General features: G+C 46.5%; 1 protein-coding gene across 1 annotated transcript; it reads left to right on the top strand.

Moving 5' to 3' along the window:
• Positions 1-878: 878 nt before the first annotated feature.
• Positions 879-14151, top strand: LOC307039569 (uncharacterized protein). Its single transcript, XM_079681740.1, has 2 exons — positions 879-983; positions 9978-14151. Exon 2 carries the CDS (start codon positions 12067-12069, stop codon positions 13579-13581), a length of 1515 nt encoding a protein of 504 aa, XP_079537866.1. The 5' UTR covers positions 879-983; positions 9978-12066; the 3' UTR covers positions 13582-14151.
• The last annotated feature ends 1475 nt before the right edge of the window (positions 14152-15626 follow it).

Genomic DNA, 15626 nt, shown 5'->3' with positions numbered 1-15626 from the left:
GCTGATGGCGACTTCTGGGCTGTCGGTTGTAGGGATGTCCTTGTTGTCCTTCTCCTCCAGTCCGCTGATGCCTGCTTCCAAGTCGTCTGCTGTAGGGATGTCCGCGAGGTCCTTCTCCTCCAGTCCGCTGATGCCTGCTTCCAAGTCGTCTGCTGTAGGGATGTCCGCGAGGTCCTTCTCCTCCAGTCCGCTGATGCCTGCTTCCAAGTCGTCTGCTGTAGGGATGTCCGCGTTGATGATAGCCAGGTCCGTCCGGATGTCGTCGAGGGTCCTTCCAGGTGATTTCCCCGCTGCACACTGGCTCCAGTGGTACCAGATGTCCCCCTTTCCTTCTAGGCGGACAGCATGGGATGTCCGCTGGGTCACTCTGTAGGGGCCGGTGAACCTGGGGTTGAGCCACTTGGGCCGGATGACCTTCAGCCAGACGAACTCCGCTGTGTTGGCCTCGTGTTTTTCGGGTCCCCCTTTGGCATCAGCAACCTGTGTGGAAAATCCTGACACCAATCCCTTAAGCTGCTGGAAATAAGGTTTCGGACTCAGGACCTCTACTTCCTTTCCTACACTCAAGGCTCCTGGGCCAGGAAACTGATGGCCATGTGTCAGCTCAAATGGGGAGAAGCCTGTCCCTTTGTTTATAGAGCTCCTAATTGACATGAGAGCCAGAGGCAAGGCCTCTAACCATTTCATGCCTGTCTCCTCACATGCTTTGCTGAGTTTCTGTTTGATGTTCTGGTTCATCCTTTCTACCTTTCCCTGAGATTGGGGGTGATAGACAGCTCCAAAACTGTGTCTTAGTCCTAAAGACTGTTCTACTGTGCGTAGGTCGTGGTTCTTGAAATGGCTGCCATTGTCTGACCTCACTTTCCTAGGAAACCCATGTAGTGGAATGTAATGAGTGACTAAGAACTTGATCACTGAGTCTGCATCTTCTCTCCTGCATGGCATAGCTTCTGGCCAACCTGTGTATGCATCGACTACAACTAGTAAGTATCTGAACCCTCTTACTTTGTCAATCATGTCAGTGTAGTCAATTATGATTTCTTCTCCTGCCATCTTAGGTAAAGGAAACTTTCCCTGGTGCGGTTTTACAGTGGCTCTGATGTTATGGGTTAAGCAAATTACACATTCCTCTAGGTAATTAGCTATCATGTCAGGTAGGTAGGGGTGCCACCAGTGAGTCAGGTGTCTGTTCATTTGAGTTTTGCCGCAATGTGTTGGGCCGTGTGCTTCTTTAAGCATTGATCTTATCCATCCTGGGGGTATCACTGGTCTCCCATCTGGGGAGTACCATATCCCGTCTTTGTTGGTAGCTCCTCTGTCTAACCATACTGTCTTGTCTTGAGGAGACCCTGTTGCTTGAGCTTCTTTAAGAGTATCATCTGTTACTGCGGGCAGTAAGTCAGCAGATTTTAAGACCAGCATTTGAAACTGGGGTATATACCCTGCTCTGGCTTTAGCTGCCTTGTCTGCTGCAAGTTTACCCCAAGCCAAATAGTTGTCCACCGTGCTGTGACCTTTACATTTAAGTAAAGCTAGTTTGTTGGGTAACATTACTGCTTCTGCAAGCCTTTTGATCTGTTTCTCGTGTTTGATGGGAGTATTGGTGGATGTTACAAATCCTGCTCGCATCCATTGGCGCATCTCCACATGTATGACACCATGAACATATGCTGAATCTGTATAGATGTTTACATCTTTTCCCTTTGATAGCTCTAATGCTGCAATGACTCCCATTACTTCTGCCAACTGTGCTGAGACTTTCCCTGTTACTTCTCCTGTTGATCTTTCTTCAAACTCTCCCTCAGCTTTTTGACTCACGACTGCGTAGGCCGCTTGGAGCCCTTTGGTGGGGTGTCTAAAACAACAGCCGTCTGTGAACAGGTTTTCTGCATGTGGCATAGGCTCGTCTCTGAGATCTATTCTTAGCTTCACATCCTGGATGATTCTTTCCTCACACCTATGGGGTTCTCCGCTGCCAATGGTGTCTGCGCTGTTAACTCCTTCATGTGTGTAGGTGATGTGTGCTTGCGTCAGAGTTTTCTCTAACCTGGTCTGTCTTGTGGAAGTCATTGTGAATGCACTTGAGTTCACAAAAGAGACAATGCTATGTGTTGTCAGTACTGTCAAAGGGTGTCTCATCACAATGTGTGAAATTTTGTTTAAGATACGTGCTGTACCTGCTGCATGTCTTGTGCATGGAGGTTCCCTGTTCTCCACTCTGTCCAGTGTGACACTAATGTACATCAGTATTGACCTACATCCCCCCTTTTTCTGAAATAGAACACCATTTACTGTGTTCTCATTTTCAGAAACATCAAGGAAAAATGGCAATGCATAGGATGCAGAGGCGAGAGAGGTGACCTGGGACATGGATTGTTTGAGAGAAATGAACGCAGCTTCTGCAGCTTGTGTCCAGTACAGTGTGACAGTGAGATTGCGCATGCCTTTCTCATTGATCAGTGTCCTCAGTACAGCTGTTCTTGGGTTATACTCTGGGATATAGTGTCTGCTGTAGCCTGTGAGACCCAGAAAAGATAACATGTCTTTGACTGTCCTGGGTTTTGGGTGATGCAATATAACCTCCTGATGTGTTGCTGACATGCCCGTACCTGCTGGAGAGATAACTCTGCCCAAAAATGTCACCTCTTTACGGGTGCATTGTAGCTTTTTCTTGGAGACCTTGAACCCTGTTGCATGGAGGCGAACCAGTAGGTTCCTGGTGGCCTCTAAACAAGAGGCTGCGGAGGGTGCTGCAATGAGAAGGTCATCTACATACTGGATCAACACCACCCCCTCTGGTAATGAAACGCCATCTAGCTGTTCCCTGAGTATTTTGTTAAATATTCCTGGAGACAGACTGAAGCCTTGGGGCAGTCTCGTGTACTGTAGTTTCTCCCCTCCCATTGTAAATGAAAAAATAGGCCTCATCTTCTCCGCCAGGGGTATGCAGAAGAAAGCGTTGGCCAGATCAATACAGGTGAACCAGGTATGTTCAGGTGTGATATTACAAATAGCCGTGTATGGGTTAGGCACTGGTACCAGAGCTGTAGTTGTAATAGCATTAATGGTCCTTAAATCATGAGCCATTCTGTACTCCCCGCTAGGTTTTGATACCGGGAGTATTGGAGTGTTCCACTCGCTTTGTGAGGGTTCCAACACCCCTGCTCTCTTCAGACCCTCAACTGCCTTGCTGATTCCCCCTTTGGCCTGTGGTTTAACAGGGTACTGTGGTTGATATACAGGCATAGTGCTACTCACTTCAAATGTTATTGGTGCAGCCTTTGAGCAGAAACCTACGTCATGAGAGTCAGATGCCCACAGGTCAGGTGGGAGGTCACGCAACATGTCTTCAGTAAATGAATGGTCAGTCTTTTCTCTACCGTGATGTCTCTCCACTTCGTGTCTCTCCATGAAGATGCATTCTTGTGTGCAGATTTTTAGAGCATAAGCCTTGTGTGAGGGAGAGTATGTGAGTGCTGCTATTTGTGTTGGTTCCCAATCCTCGACTTCTAGCAGTGTCTTTACCATAGGACCAAGTTCCCTGGCTTCATAGCCCCTCCTGATAGCTAATGAAATGTGTGGTGTGGCCTCAGCTGACATACGGTACCAATAGAGTTGCTCATCAGTGAGTTCAACAGATGCAGCCACCCCCGCTTGACCCATAAATAAATTGGTTGTGGCTACGTCCCAAATGGACATAGCCACCTCTGCGTCATACGCATATGCATAACTTTGGTCGTCCATTCTATCATAATTCAGCGTCAGATGGGGAGGATCTGGAGGGGAACCATAAGGCCTGAGGAGGTTAATCCACGGCTTCCATTGTTGAAAAATGGAAAATAGTCCTGGTGTGTTGTCTTGGGGCCGGTCGAGCAACCCCCAGTATATAGTGGCCTGCTGAGTTGCTTCTGCTGCAGTGGATTGGGCCAACATCATTTGAGAAGCTGACTTTATGGTTGACAGTGAACAATTGAGGCGAGTGCCATTTGGGAATGATATTATTAGTCCGTCGGGGGAACAGAGGATCGAGGCGTTAGCTTTGATAAGAACATCCCGCCCCATGAGGTTAGCTGGACTTTGGGGTGCCAAAATGTACTGATGAAAAAATAGCTGGCCCGCTATTCTGGTGGGTAATGGCGTAGTGAGCGGCACCTGCTCTATTGCTCCCGAAAACCCTATGACTGAGACCGTATTACTGGACTTGGATGTGTTAAAAACGGGGGAGTTGATAGTTGAATATCGAGCTCCTGAATCAACAAGGAACGGTAATTTCGCGTGTTTTACAGTCATGTCCATGTAAGGGTCCGCCAGGCCCGTACATTCAGGGTTCCCTGGGCGACCTCATTGTGGTGGGTAATAGTCTTGTTCGTACTGGACAAACTGGCCATAGGGAGCAGCCATCACATTTGGTGCAACGTGACCCTGGTCTTGGTGTTGGGCCTGTGGGGCTGCCTCATGGGGTTTCTGGACATACTGCATGTCTGCTCTGTTCCCTTGTCCATGCCCTCTCTGTCCCCCTTGTCCCCGCCCTTCCTGTGGAGGGGTTCCCGTCGGGCACATCTTGTACCAGTGGCCGGTCTGTCCACAGATGAAACACCCCCTCTGTTGATATTGGTACATTCCTGGAGCTGTTTGAAACCCTCCTCTACCCCTAGGCCTGCCTCTGAACCCGCCCCTCTGTTGCTGAAAACCATTATTGTAGCCGTATTGGGGCTGGTTATAGAATGGACCTTGGTTGGGAAAACCCCCATTTGGGTTTTGCGGCCCCGGTGCCTGGTCTGCCGGCGCCACAGGATGAACAATCAGCTGTTTGGCACTCTTCTTCTCATTTTGAACTGTTTTACGGGCTATTTCTAGCTGAGCACGGAGTAGTTGCACTCTTAACTCTTCTTCCTCAGTTTTATTCTTTGTAAGTTGTTTGTTAAATTTTCCTACATGATGGCCCAGATGACGCTCCCATGTCTGCGTGTTTAGTAGATCAACTTCTGGGTTGTCCTCCATAAGAGCTTTAATCTCGGCAGGTACTGCTGCTAATATGGCTTTACGGAACATCTGCATATGTTGGTCACTATTTTCTGGACTACAGTCAGTAGCTACTATGTATTGTTGGCGTGACCTGAGCAACATGGTTGCTGCGGCCTCCCCAGGTGTGAACGTGAAAGACAATGAGCCGTAACCTCCTCCCGTCTGTGGGAAATGTGCTCTCATTGCCAAGCTCAGCAAGCTGTGTATGTTGTTGGAAGAGATAGGCTGGTTATCGTTCATTGTTACTGTTCCTGATCTTTCCTCAACTCTCTTTACGTCATGGCTGGAAGTCTGTTGTGCTAATATCCTCCTGAAATCACCAAGGCAGATTGTTTGTCCTACTGACATATCAGCAAACTTTCTCATCCAATGTCTCCCTCCCTCAGTAGGTAGCGGCATTTTGTCAACCAGTGCATGCACATCTCCTAGTGAGAAAGGGTGGTAAGCGGTATTCCCATTGGGGAGTGCCACCAAAGGAGCCTGTAATACTGGAACCATAAAGGGAAGAGGTGTGTTGTCCTCTGAGGTGTGTTGGGATCTCAAAGTCATACGGGGAAGTGCAAGGACCTGTGTAGCAGTCAGTTCAGAGATTGTTCCTGTCATACTTATGTACTTAACCTTGCTCTTGCGCACCCTGCCGTTGACATCTCCCTGTTTTGCTCCAGAGGAACACTCACCCCTCTCATCCCCCGATGCCCCTCCCTTGCTGGTGTAGTAATGGCCTGTTTGTGCCTGCCGTTCTTGGAACGGCAGGTCCCTCAAACTGCCCTCGCCCTCGGAAGAACTTTCACTGTACCCTTCCCCACCTGCTTGTTGTTGGCTACCGCCCCCCTGCTCTTTATTCATGCTGTCCTGGAGTACTTGTTCTATTTCTTCCTTCTCTCTTCTCAATGATTCTTCCGCTTCCTGACAATGGACCCCCTCCCTATCCTGATGGTCCGCGCCACCATAAGCTCTTTCCCTGTCCTCATATTTTTCTACAATGGCGATCAATTCTTCCGGCGTGGGGCTGCTCTCGCCCTTTTTAATGGAGGTCTTCCTTAAAGGAGTTAGCGAAACATCACCCACTATTTTAAAGTTACCCCCCCTTACACCTGCTTGTTCTTGGGCTGACTCAGAGCCCACTCTTTCCAGTGGCATTTGTAGACTATACCTGGGGGGTGCGTTCGGGACAGGGGAAGGGTAAGGAGGCGGTTGTGTAGATACACTGGATAAATCCGGATAAATCAGGGGGGATTGAATGGAGACATCCTGATCCCCTATATTTCCTGTCTGAGACCCCTCTCCTGAACTAGCCGTTCTTGCAGTGCACCCGTTATTTACAGCACTGCTGAGATTTCGTCTCCTCCTGTCTGAGGCCGAGGTGTCCTTTTGAGTCATATCCCTATAAAATGCGATACGTTCTGCAACATATTGATGTATGTCGTCATCTGTGGGTGGTGGTGTCAGCACGCATGCCTCCCTACTGTCCTGGGGGAACAGGAGAGTGCCAACGTCACTAGAGCGTTGAAACTCCCCCCCCTGTGTTTGGGCTGCTACCATGACTGGGGGATTGTTGACTGGGGGGCGAACCACAATCATCCCCTTCCTGACAATTGCTGCGTTGTGGCAAATCCTCCTTAATTTATCAACCGCCTCTCTCTCTCCCTTTAGTTTCTGACGGGCAAAAAATCCGGGCTTCTGCTCGTTTAGGTTACCCAGTTTCTTTACCAGCTGTCGCTCATACTGATTCAGAGCTGAGCCCAAATTTCCTAGAGTGTCATCCCCTCCCACTCTATCTTCTTTTATCATTTTATCATGGAGGAACCTAAGGTCGGCACAAGCCGTCTTCTTGTCTCCCTGTTTTGTTCCACTTAGAATCAATCCCTCAATCTGTCCCCATTGTTCTCGGAAACTCCCGGGAATTGGGACGTCTAAATCACTTTTGTTGAACTGCCCTTCCATATTGACTTCGCGTGTATTTATCTGACTAGGTTAATATGTGTTCACTAGTAATTTGTGATATACAGGACAATGCTCGTCGTCACTCCTAATGTAGTTATTGTATTTATTTAGCTTCCCTGCCTTTGTCTAGACGTGTAAATAGTTGGAGTGTACAAACACCTGTATTTGAACTCCACCTTGAGGGATAAATGTAATAACAGAAAAGTACCAATAAAGCGCTTCTATAGGAGCAGCGGACTGGCTTATTGAAAGCCAGTTGAGTAGCACTCGAAATGTTTTGGCACCTATAAACCCTGATCGTAATTTAATGATCCTGTCTTCTTTGATTGTATGTTCCTGGTGAAACGCAGTTATTGTGAGTTGTTTTGGATTAAAGCGTCTTCCAGGTGTAATGCAATATTGCAAGAGATACTACAAAATACGGCCAGCAGATGGAGCCAACAAACTATACCATTAAGCAATACTCGAACCGCTAGTCTGTCCTTTCTGTGCCACACCCTGTTTGCCACCAGATGGCGGCACCCGACCAGGAATGAGCTCCACCTCACTGAGGGGAGAAATGATTTTGGAAGCAGCAGGCTCAAACTTTGCTTCTTTATCTGACCAGTAAATATTCACAGAAAAATTCCCCGTACAGTCTATTCAGCCTTTATTGTCCGATGTTTATTTCAACAAGTTTAGCAAGCCTCTCAGCGCGCTTCGACACCGTCTTTCAACGATGTGACGCTGACATGGAGTAGTCCCCAGGCTTCACAGAACTCTTTATCGTGACGTTTGGCTTCATAGATTCAACCCTCACAGAACAAAGGATTAATGAGGTCCGGTCACTCCAAAATTGGTTTTTGAAGGTTGCGTTACTCTCCTTTGGATCACTTATAACATAAATAACTAGTCCCCTGCCCCGTCGAGCTGTGGATTCGTTATTTTGAGTCAGTCTTATATGGAGACTTAATACAACCTACTGACTACTCTAGACAGTTTAACTGTGGGGACTCAATACCGCCACTTCCAAGCCCGGGACTTCAATACCCTTCTGGCCTGTCGGAACTTGATATCCGATTTTAACTGTGGGGACTCTTATACCTCCACTTCCAAGCCAGGGACTTTAATACCCTTCTGGCCTGTCGGAACTTGATATCCGATTTTAACTACTAAAACACGCATTTGCATTGTTACTATAAAAAACACTGTAAACTTCGTCTGACAACCCTAAAATTTGGAATATGGTCAAATCACAGATTTCGAATTAAACTGGCATCTGTTTACCTGTTATTGTCAGAGCTCTGTTGTTAGTTGTCAGAAGAAGCCGAGATGTTTAGCCCTGGACTATTCCGTCCGCTTGCCGCTGGTGGTCTCTTCCCCGAAAACACCCCACTCAGAAACGTCGGGTCACCACTTGTTGGAGATTTGGAGGATGTTGAAAACCAACCTCGTCTCCGCGTGTCGTTTGATAAGCTGGGTGAATTCGGGAGAAGGAAAGGATTAAGAAACACCAGAATACAAGTTAAACAATAATCTTGCTTTAAAGATATACAGTAACAACCCAAAATACACATACAAACACAAAGACAAAGGAAGTACTTCCTGCTCTACTCCTGTCCTACCCTCCTGGTCAGCCTGAAGAAAAAAAGAGTGTGAACCCCGGGAAAACACAGTGTTTCATACTAAAAACACAGGAGGGGGTGTGTGCGGGCTTTCCCCCCGAGGTCATCTTATTGGCAGAGACCAAGACATGGCCTGTCGTACCCAATCAGTGCGACACAGCAGAAGAAACCCCGTTCACATCTTGTAGCCAGCCCCCACCCCTTTTATGGCCCTTTGTCCCTGGGTCCATCTTCCCCCCTTCAGGTTACCACACACAAGTTAAAAGTATGTTTTAAGATATAGTTGTTATAGTTGGCTAAATATACGTAATACATGTTAATTACTTTCATATCAATAATAACGAGGAACACGTTACCTATGCTCTTAAGCAGTATTAGTGATGCTTTTCAAATAGTCAAACTTCACACCGGCCCAATACAGAGAACACACTCATTTGTCTTACAGCCTTTCCATTTGTTTGAGCTATTGTTCACATCTTTACTTGAAATAAAAGGTTTCACATTGTATATTTCCAGCTTCCTTTACACATACTGTTATTATTAATACAAAGTAACCAACCACACACCTCTTATTGAAAACAAGTCGATTCCCCTGACAATTGATATGCTGAAACTCCTCGGAATGCGCTCCCTCCCCCACCTCTCTCGTCCCTGTCATAAAAACTGCTTCCATTTCATATAGAGTAATAAAAGATGTTTAAGCTAATTTCTCCACAATGTTTGTAGCCATTTAGTACCCACACATGAAAGAATAAGAACAGAGGTATAGTTGACCAGTAATCATGTAGCACTTATATTTACTTCAATGAAAACACCCACACATCTGCTTCAAGCCTGTGTAAGCACACCCTTCTTTTACGAGGGAAACATTCCAGCGTCTTGGCCCTCTTCCCAAATAAGGGTGTCCCCTGCTCCCATCTCTCTCTAAACACACAGACTTCACTTCAATATATTGGGGGAGGGAAAGGATACTTTGTCCCTTCAAATTTAACACACATGAACATATATAAGGTGACACCAAAATGAATATACCAGATTTAACTTTCCTGTCATACCCCGTTACTTTAATACTTCAAATAATTCAAATAATCCTTCAGGTGACAGGTGGGTTCCCCTCAAACTGATTAACCCAAGCAGTGAGCCAGTGACTCTGAGGAGAAACTGTAAGATTGCAGATGTCTTCCCATGTGTTGCAGTTGAACAACTGCCCCCAGCTGAAAAGGTTTCAGTAAATAGCCATAGTGTCTCAAAGTGCTCTTCGACAACAAAGACCCCTGAACAAAGAAAGGACGCTCTAAACAAGCTGGGGCTACAAGATTTGGACTTGGAGAGTTGTGAGGTGTCTGAGCAGTGGAAAGATATACTTTTTCAGCTTCTTGAGAAGTATGATTCCATCTTTTCCAGAAACAAGATGGATTGTGGGGAGGCTACAGACTTTGTCCACAAAATACACCTTGTGGACGAGAGGCCGTTTCGCTTGCCTTACCGCCGGGTTCCACCAAGCCACTATGAGAAGCTGAGGACTACACTGAATGAGATGGAGGAAAAGGGCATAATCAGGAAATCTCACAGTGAGTATGCATCCCCATTGGTCTTGGTGTGGAAGAAGGATGGCAGTCTGCGCATTTGTACTGATTTCAGATGGATCAATGCAAAGACTATAAAAGACGCACACCCATTGCCTCATCAAGCCGATGCTCTTGCTGCACTGGGAGGAAATATCTTCTTCTCTACCATGGACTTGACTTCTGGGTTCTACAACGTGCCACTTCATGAGGAGCACAAAAAGTACACAGCCTTTTCGTCACCCCTTCGGCCTCCATGAGTACAATAGAATGCCTCAAGGCCTGTCCAACAGTCCCGCAACCTTCATGCGGATGATGTTGTCAATATTCTGAGATGAAAACTTCAGCAGCTTACTCTGTTACCTTGACAACGTGATGGTTTTTGCCCCTAATGAACAGCTGGCTCTTGAACGTCTGGAAATGGTGTTCTCCCGTCTGAAAAATCACAACCTCAAGCTGGCCCCTAAGAAATGTCATCTCTTGAAGAGTTCAGTTAAGTTTCTGGGTCATATTGTTTGTCCAGATGGGGTGAGAACAGACCCTGACAAAGTGAAGACCATTGCTGATGTGGGGGAAGCAGAGTTGATGGAGAGCGATGGTGTCACGCCTTCCTGGAAGAAGATCAGGTCATTCTTGGGCATGGTCTTCTATTATCAGCATTTCATTGCCGATTGCTCTGCGAAGGCCAAACCTCTGTTCAGACTCATTTCTGGCCGACAAGTTCAATCACATGTGAAGAAAGGCAAGAAATTCAAGAAAAAGTCCTCTGCCCCAGCAGCTCTTACGTCTAATGACTGGACACCTGCGTGTCAGGAATCATTACAAACTCTGAAAAGTGAGCTCACTCATGGTGTCACGTTGGCTCACCCGAACTTCAATGAGCCTTTCATCCTCGCTGTTGATGCTTCTTTTGATGGTATTAGAGCCGTCTTGTCACAAGTGTCACCTGGTGAGACAGTTGAACGGCCAGTCGCCTTTGCAAGTAAGACGCTGACCCGGTCTCAAATGAACTATCCAGCACATAGGCTGGAGTTTTTGGCGCTGAAGTGGGCTGTGTGCGACAAATTCAGCCATTGGTTAAAGTGGAGACATTTCACCGCTTGGACAGATAACAACCCCCTTTCGTACATTCTGACAAAACCACGTTTGGATGCCTGTGAACAAAGGTGGGTGGCCAAGCTTGCAGCATACAACTTCGATCTTAAGTACGTTCCGGGTGTTAAAAACATTGTTGCAGATGCCTTGAGCCGTGAGCCTTTTGTCCAGTCATGTGTTGGTTACCGCTTGTTGAAAGAGCCATACAGTATGTTGCACTACTGGAGGAAGTCAATGGAGTTGTCAAGGGCACAGTGCAGGATGTTTTTCGGCTGACAAACAACTGCCAGGTTGTCCAAGGCACCCGGTCTACGTCATCTGACCGTGGTGCTGGGCCTGTTCACCAGCCCGTGGGAAGTTCCATCAGCTCAGAAGAAGTGTCAGCTGCATTGAGGGCTCATGGTGATTGTGGCCTACCCAGTGCTAACTTATCACTGCCACAGTTGCCTGAGGAAGACTCTTCCACTCCTATTCCTCAGAGCCAGCTTTTGAATCTCCAGGATCAAGACAAGACCATAAGCAGGGTCCTGTTCTATATGCATCAAAAGAGGAAAGCTACCAGACGCGAGGCAACATCTGAACCAGGCGGCGTCAGAAAACTCCTCAGACACTGGAGAAAGCTTAAAGTCCACAATGGAATTATGTACAGAATGAGAACATGCCATCGACTGAACAAAAAGCTTTTCCAGTTCATTGTGCCGGATGATCTCAAGCCTCAGATTCTCCTTGGCCTCCACGACAATGCTGGTCATCAGGGCCGTGCGAGAACAATGTCCCTTGCTAGGGAAAGTTTTTTTTGGCATGGAAAGAGACATAAATGGAAAGAGACATAAATGACCATGTGCGACGATGTGAGAGATGTGTTGTTCGTAAAACACTTGAACCCGAAGCCCGGGCGCCTCTGGAAAGCATTCAGACATCCGAACCTATGGAACTGGTGTGCATTGACTTTTGGACAGCTGAACTTGGTGACAAGAAGACAGTTGATGTATTGGTTGTCACTGACCATTTCTCAAAAATGGCACATGCTTTCCCCTGTCGGAGTCAGTCTGCAAAACATGTTTGCTTGCCGGTTATGGAATGATTTCTTCTGTGTATACGGCTTCCCCAAGAGAATCCATTCAGATCAGGGTGCCAACTTTGAGAGCAGACTGATTAAGGACCTTTTGGAGGTGGCGGGGGTGCAAAAGTCACACACCACACCTTACCACCCCATGGGTAATGGCGTGACAGAACGCTTTAACAGGACGCTGGGGAATATGTTGAGAACCCTTCCCCCAACAATGAAAGCCAGGTGGACCCGGGTGTTGCAGACGCTGACCTTTTGCTACAACTGCACAGTACATGAGACAACCGGCTTTGCCCCTTTTTACCTCATGTTTTGCCGGGTGCCACGTCTCCCTATTGACATTGTGTTCCAGCATGGGCTTCAGGATGAAAGAGTGGTCAGCCATAATGAGTTTGTCTCTCAGTTGAGACAGGACTTGTGTGAAGCTGCAAGGATTGCTCAAAATCACAGCCTTAATGAGCAAGCCCGTCATGCTCGGCTTTACAACCGCAAAGTCAAGGGTTCTCCGCTGGGTGTGGGTGATCAAGTTTTGTTGGCCAACCGTGGTGAGAGGGGCAAAAGAAAGCTTGCTGACAAGTGGGTTTCTACGCCCTATGATGTTGTGTCGGTGAGGGCTGGGATTAACGTGTACAGGATAAGAGATGCCCAATCTGGAAAAGAGAGAGAGGTGCATCGGAACCTGCTTCTCCCGGTTGACTTTCTTTTCATAGACGAGGTTGAAACTCCTGCCTCGTTTGTCAACTCAGATAATGGGGATGAGGAATGTGGAAGAGGTCAAGTCTCTGTGCATGTGGACAATGAAGATGGCTACGATCGCACTGTGGACTGGCTCATGAACTCACCTGACCCAGTCCCTGCCAGTGATGCTGACTCACCTGACCCAGTCCCTGCCAGTGATGCTCACTCACCTGACTCATTCCCTGCCATTGATGCTCACTCATCTGACTCAGACCCTGACAGTGTGACTCTACCAACCGACCCTGACAGTGTGACTCTACCACCTGACCCAGACCCTGTGAGTGCTGCTGACTTGACTGACCCAGACTCAGTTGGTGTTTCTCGTTTAACTTACACAGAAGTTGTTGATGAAACCAATGCTATTTGCACGCAACCTCATAGTGTTCATGCGAGCTGTGGTGGTTCAGTCACTACTAGATGTGGGAGGCATGTCAAACCTCCTAAAAAGTTGATATATGAGATGGCAGCACAGAAGGTTGAAGATACCTCATCTGTTACTAGTTCAGTTTTTGCATTCTTCCATAGGATATTTGAGGTTTAAGCCGTCAGGATATTCTACCAGTTTTTTATGGGTTACATCCGAGTAGTATTTGTATGCGTTTCTAGATTTGTGGGTATGCTATGTGTGTTGCCTTAGATGAGATGCTTTGAAGGTGTAAATGGCATATTCTGCTGGTCTGAGAAAAGTATTGGGCCTGGTACCTCCCTATCCTTTTCACTCCTTATGGGAGGATTTTGTATCGACTGTAATTTGTGTCTTTGATTTGGTTTCACCTCGAACAGCCACCACAAATATATATTTTTTTCTTTTTCTTCTTACCCTCTTGTCTTGATGATGTTCAGTATTTGCCTGTAGTTTAATATAATTTAAGGGGGGTGTATGCAACAGTGTAAATAATGAATGTTTGTTTTATTAAATCCTGTTAAACATAGTTTTGTCCTTTTATTTTATTTTGAAAAGCCGCAGCCGGAAGATAGTGTTGCGCTGAATGTGGTGCATTTTGGGAATCCGTCAGTGTTAGAGGATTCTTAGCTTTGGGTGAGTTGTGGCTGTGTTCACACTCAGTTGTAATATAATAATAATTGTGATCTACGTGTACTATTCTGTGTATAATCTATCTGCATTTATTGGTTATATTTTATGTTTAGCTAAATGTCTTCAGATTCCATAGTGTATCACTTTTTAAAATAATTGTACATAAACTGAGAGTGAGCCGTTTTTCAGCGAACTAGTTAGCCACTAACGTCGTGGAGTACATGTGGCATTTACGTCACTGAGGTGAAACTTTCCTTTGTAGAGCAACATCTCACTATACTGTGGCTAAACTGTGGATCTGTGTGTCTATTCCATGGTTTGCAGGTATGTTTATTTTGAGCTGTTAAATGTTTTTATTGAATACTGTTCATCTAAGTAATTTGATTAATCTTTATTGTCACAATTACAAACTAAATTGTTTTATGTTTGTAATAAATGTTATTGGGTTTCTTTGTTTGTATTTAGAATCCTTTTTCTCTAAACAAATGATACCACTATACGATCACTGTAACGGCCCGTCTACACTAAAGGCATAAAAAAATCTTGAAGCTGGGCGTGTCTGAGGCTTGGCGATTTCTCGCGCCCAAGGCGACCAACAACCAATCAGGAATCTCCCGCCCGATACGGCATACAAAGCAAAAAAAAGCCCGCTTCTTCAACGAAGTAAACTGGATATAAACTCCCCAACAGTTGAAAACCTACCAGTTTCACCAACTGTCTCTGCCACCTCCCGCCATGCCTGGTTCCTCCGGTTTAGGTCCCGGTAGGTGAACAGAGTACAGTAATACAGGACTGGGACACTTGCCACAGCAACGATTACCGTAATTTTCGGACTATAAGCCGCGCCTTTTTCCCATTTTTCGACCCTGCGGCTTATTTAACGGTGCGGCTAATCTATGGATTTTTACAGCTAACGGCCACTAGGGGAGCTCCTAAATCTATGGATTTTACAGGTTACGGTCCACCACCTTTAACTCTATTGGCTCTATGGTCGGTCCGCGCCCCCCACCTTTAAGCGGCGGGCTCCAGCAGGAAAAGCTGGAGGCCGGAAAAGAGTGAGACAGGTAGCGCGCAAAAGTAAAAGTGGAACCGAGAGTGGTACGAGAAACAGAACGAGAGCAAGACAGACAGACATTACGAGAGCGAGACAGTTTTTCCCCGTACCACTGGTTGAAAACCACTGCTGTAAATCACTGCCGGTATGTGCGCTGGGAGCGCACCGTTTAAGTTTGAAAGTTGAAAAGTTTGTGTGTCTGAAACGCTATGTGATACAGTTTACACAGCACAGTACATGTTCTGTAGCTACTATTGCACTAAATGGTAACACTTGAATACGTTATGCAAATATGCAACTTGTTTGTTGAAATGTTAATAAATGGGAGCTTCCTCAAACAGCAATCTCTTTCCCGACAATCCCCTCTGTGCACGAACCCTTACATATGGTAATTAAACATTAAAACACCTGCGGCCTATAGTCCAGTGCGGCTTATATATGTACACATCATTCAATTTAGCTGCTGCGGCTTATATTCAGGTGCGCCTTATAGTCC

The sequence above is a fragment of the Notothenia rossii genome, assembly GCF_949606895.1.
Source record: "Notothenia rossii genome assembly, chromosome: 1".
Classification (NCBI taxonomy): Eukaryota; Metazoa; Chordata; class Actinopteri; order Perciformes; family Nototheniidae; genus Notothenia; species Notothenia rossii.
Note: the sequence above shows the minus strand (reverse complement) of the source record. Positions and strands in the feature narration are given on the sequence as shown.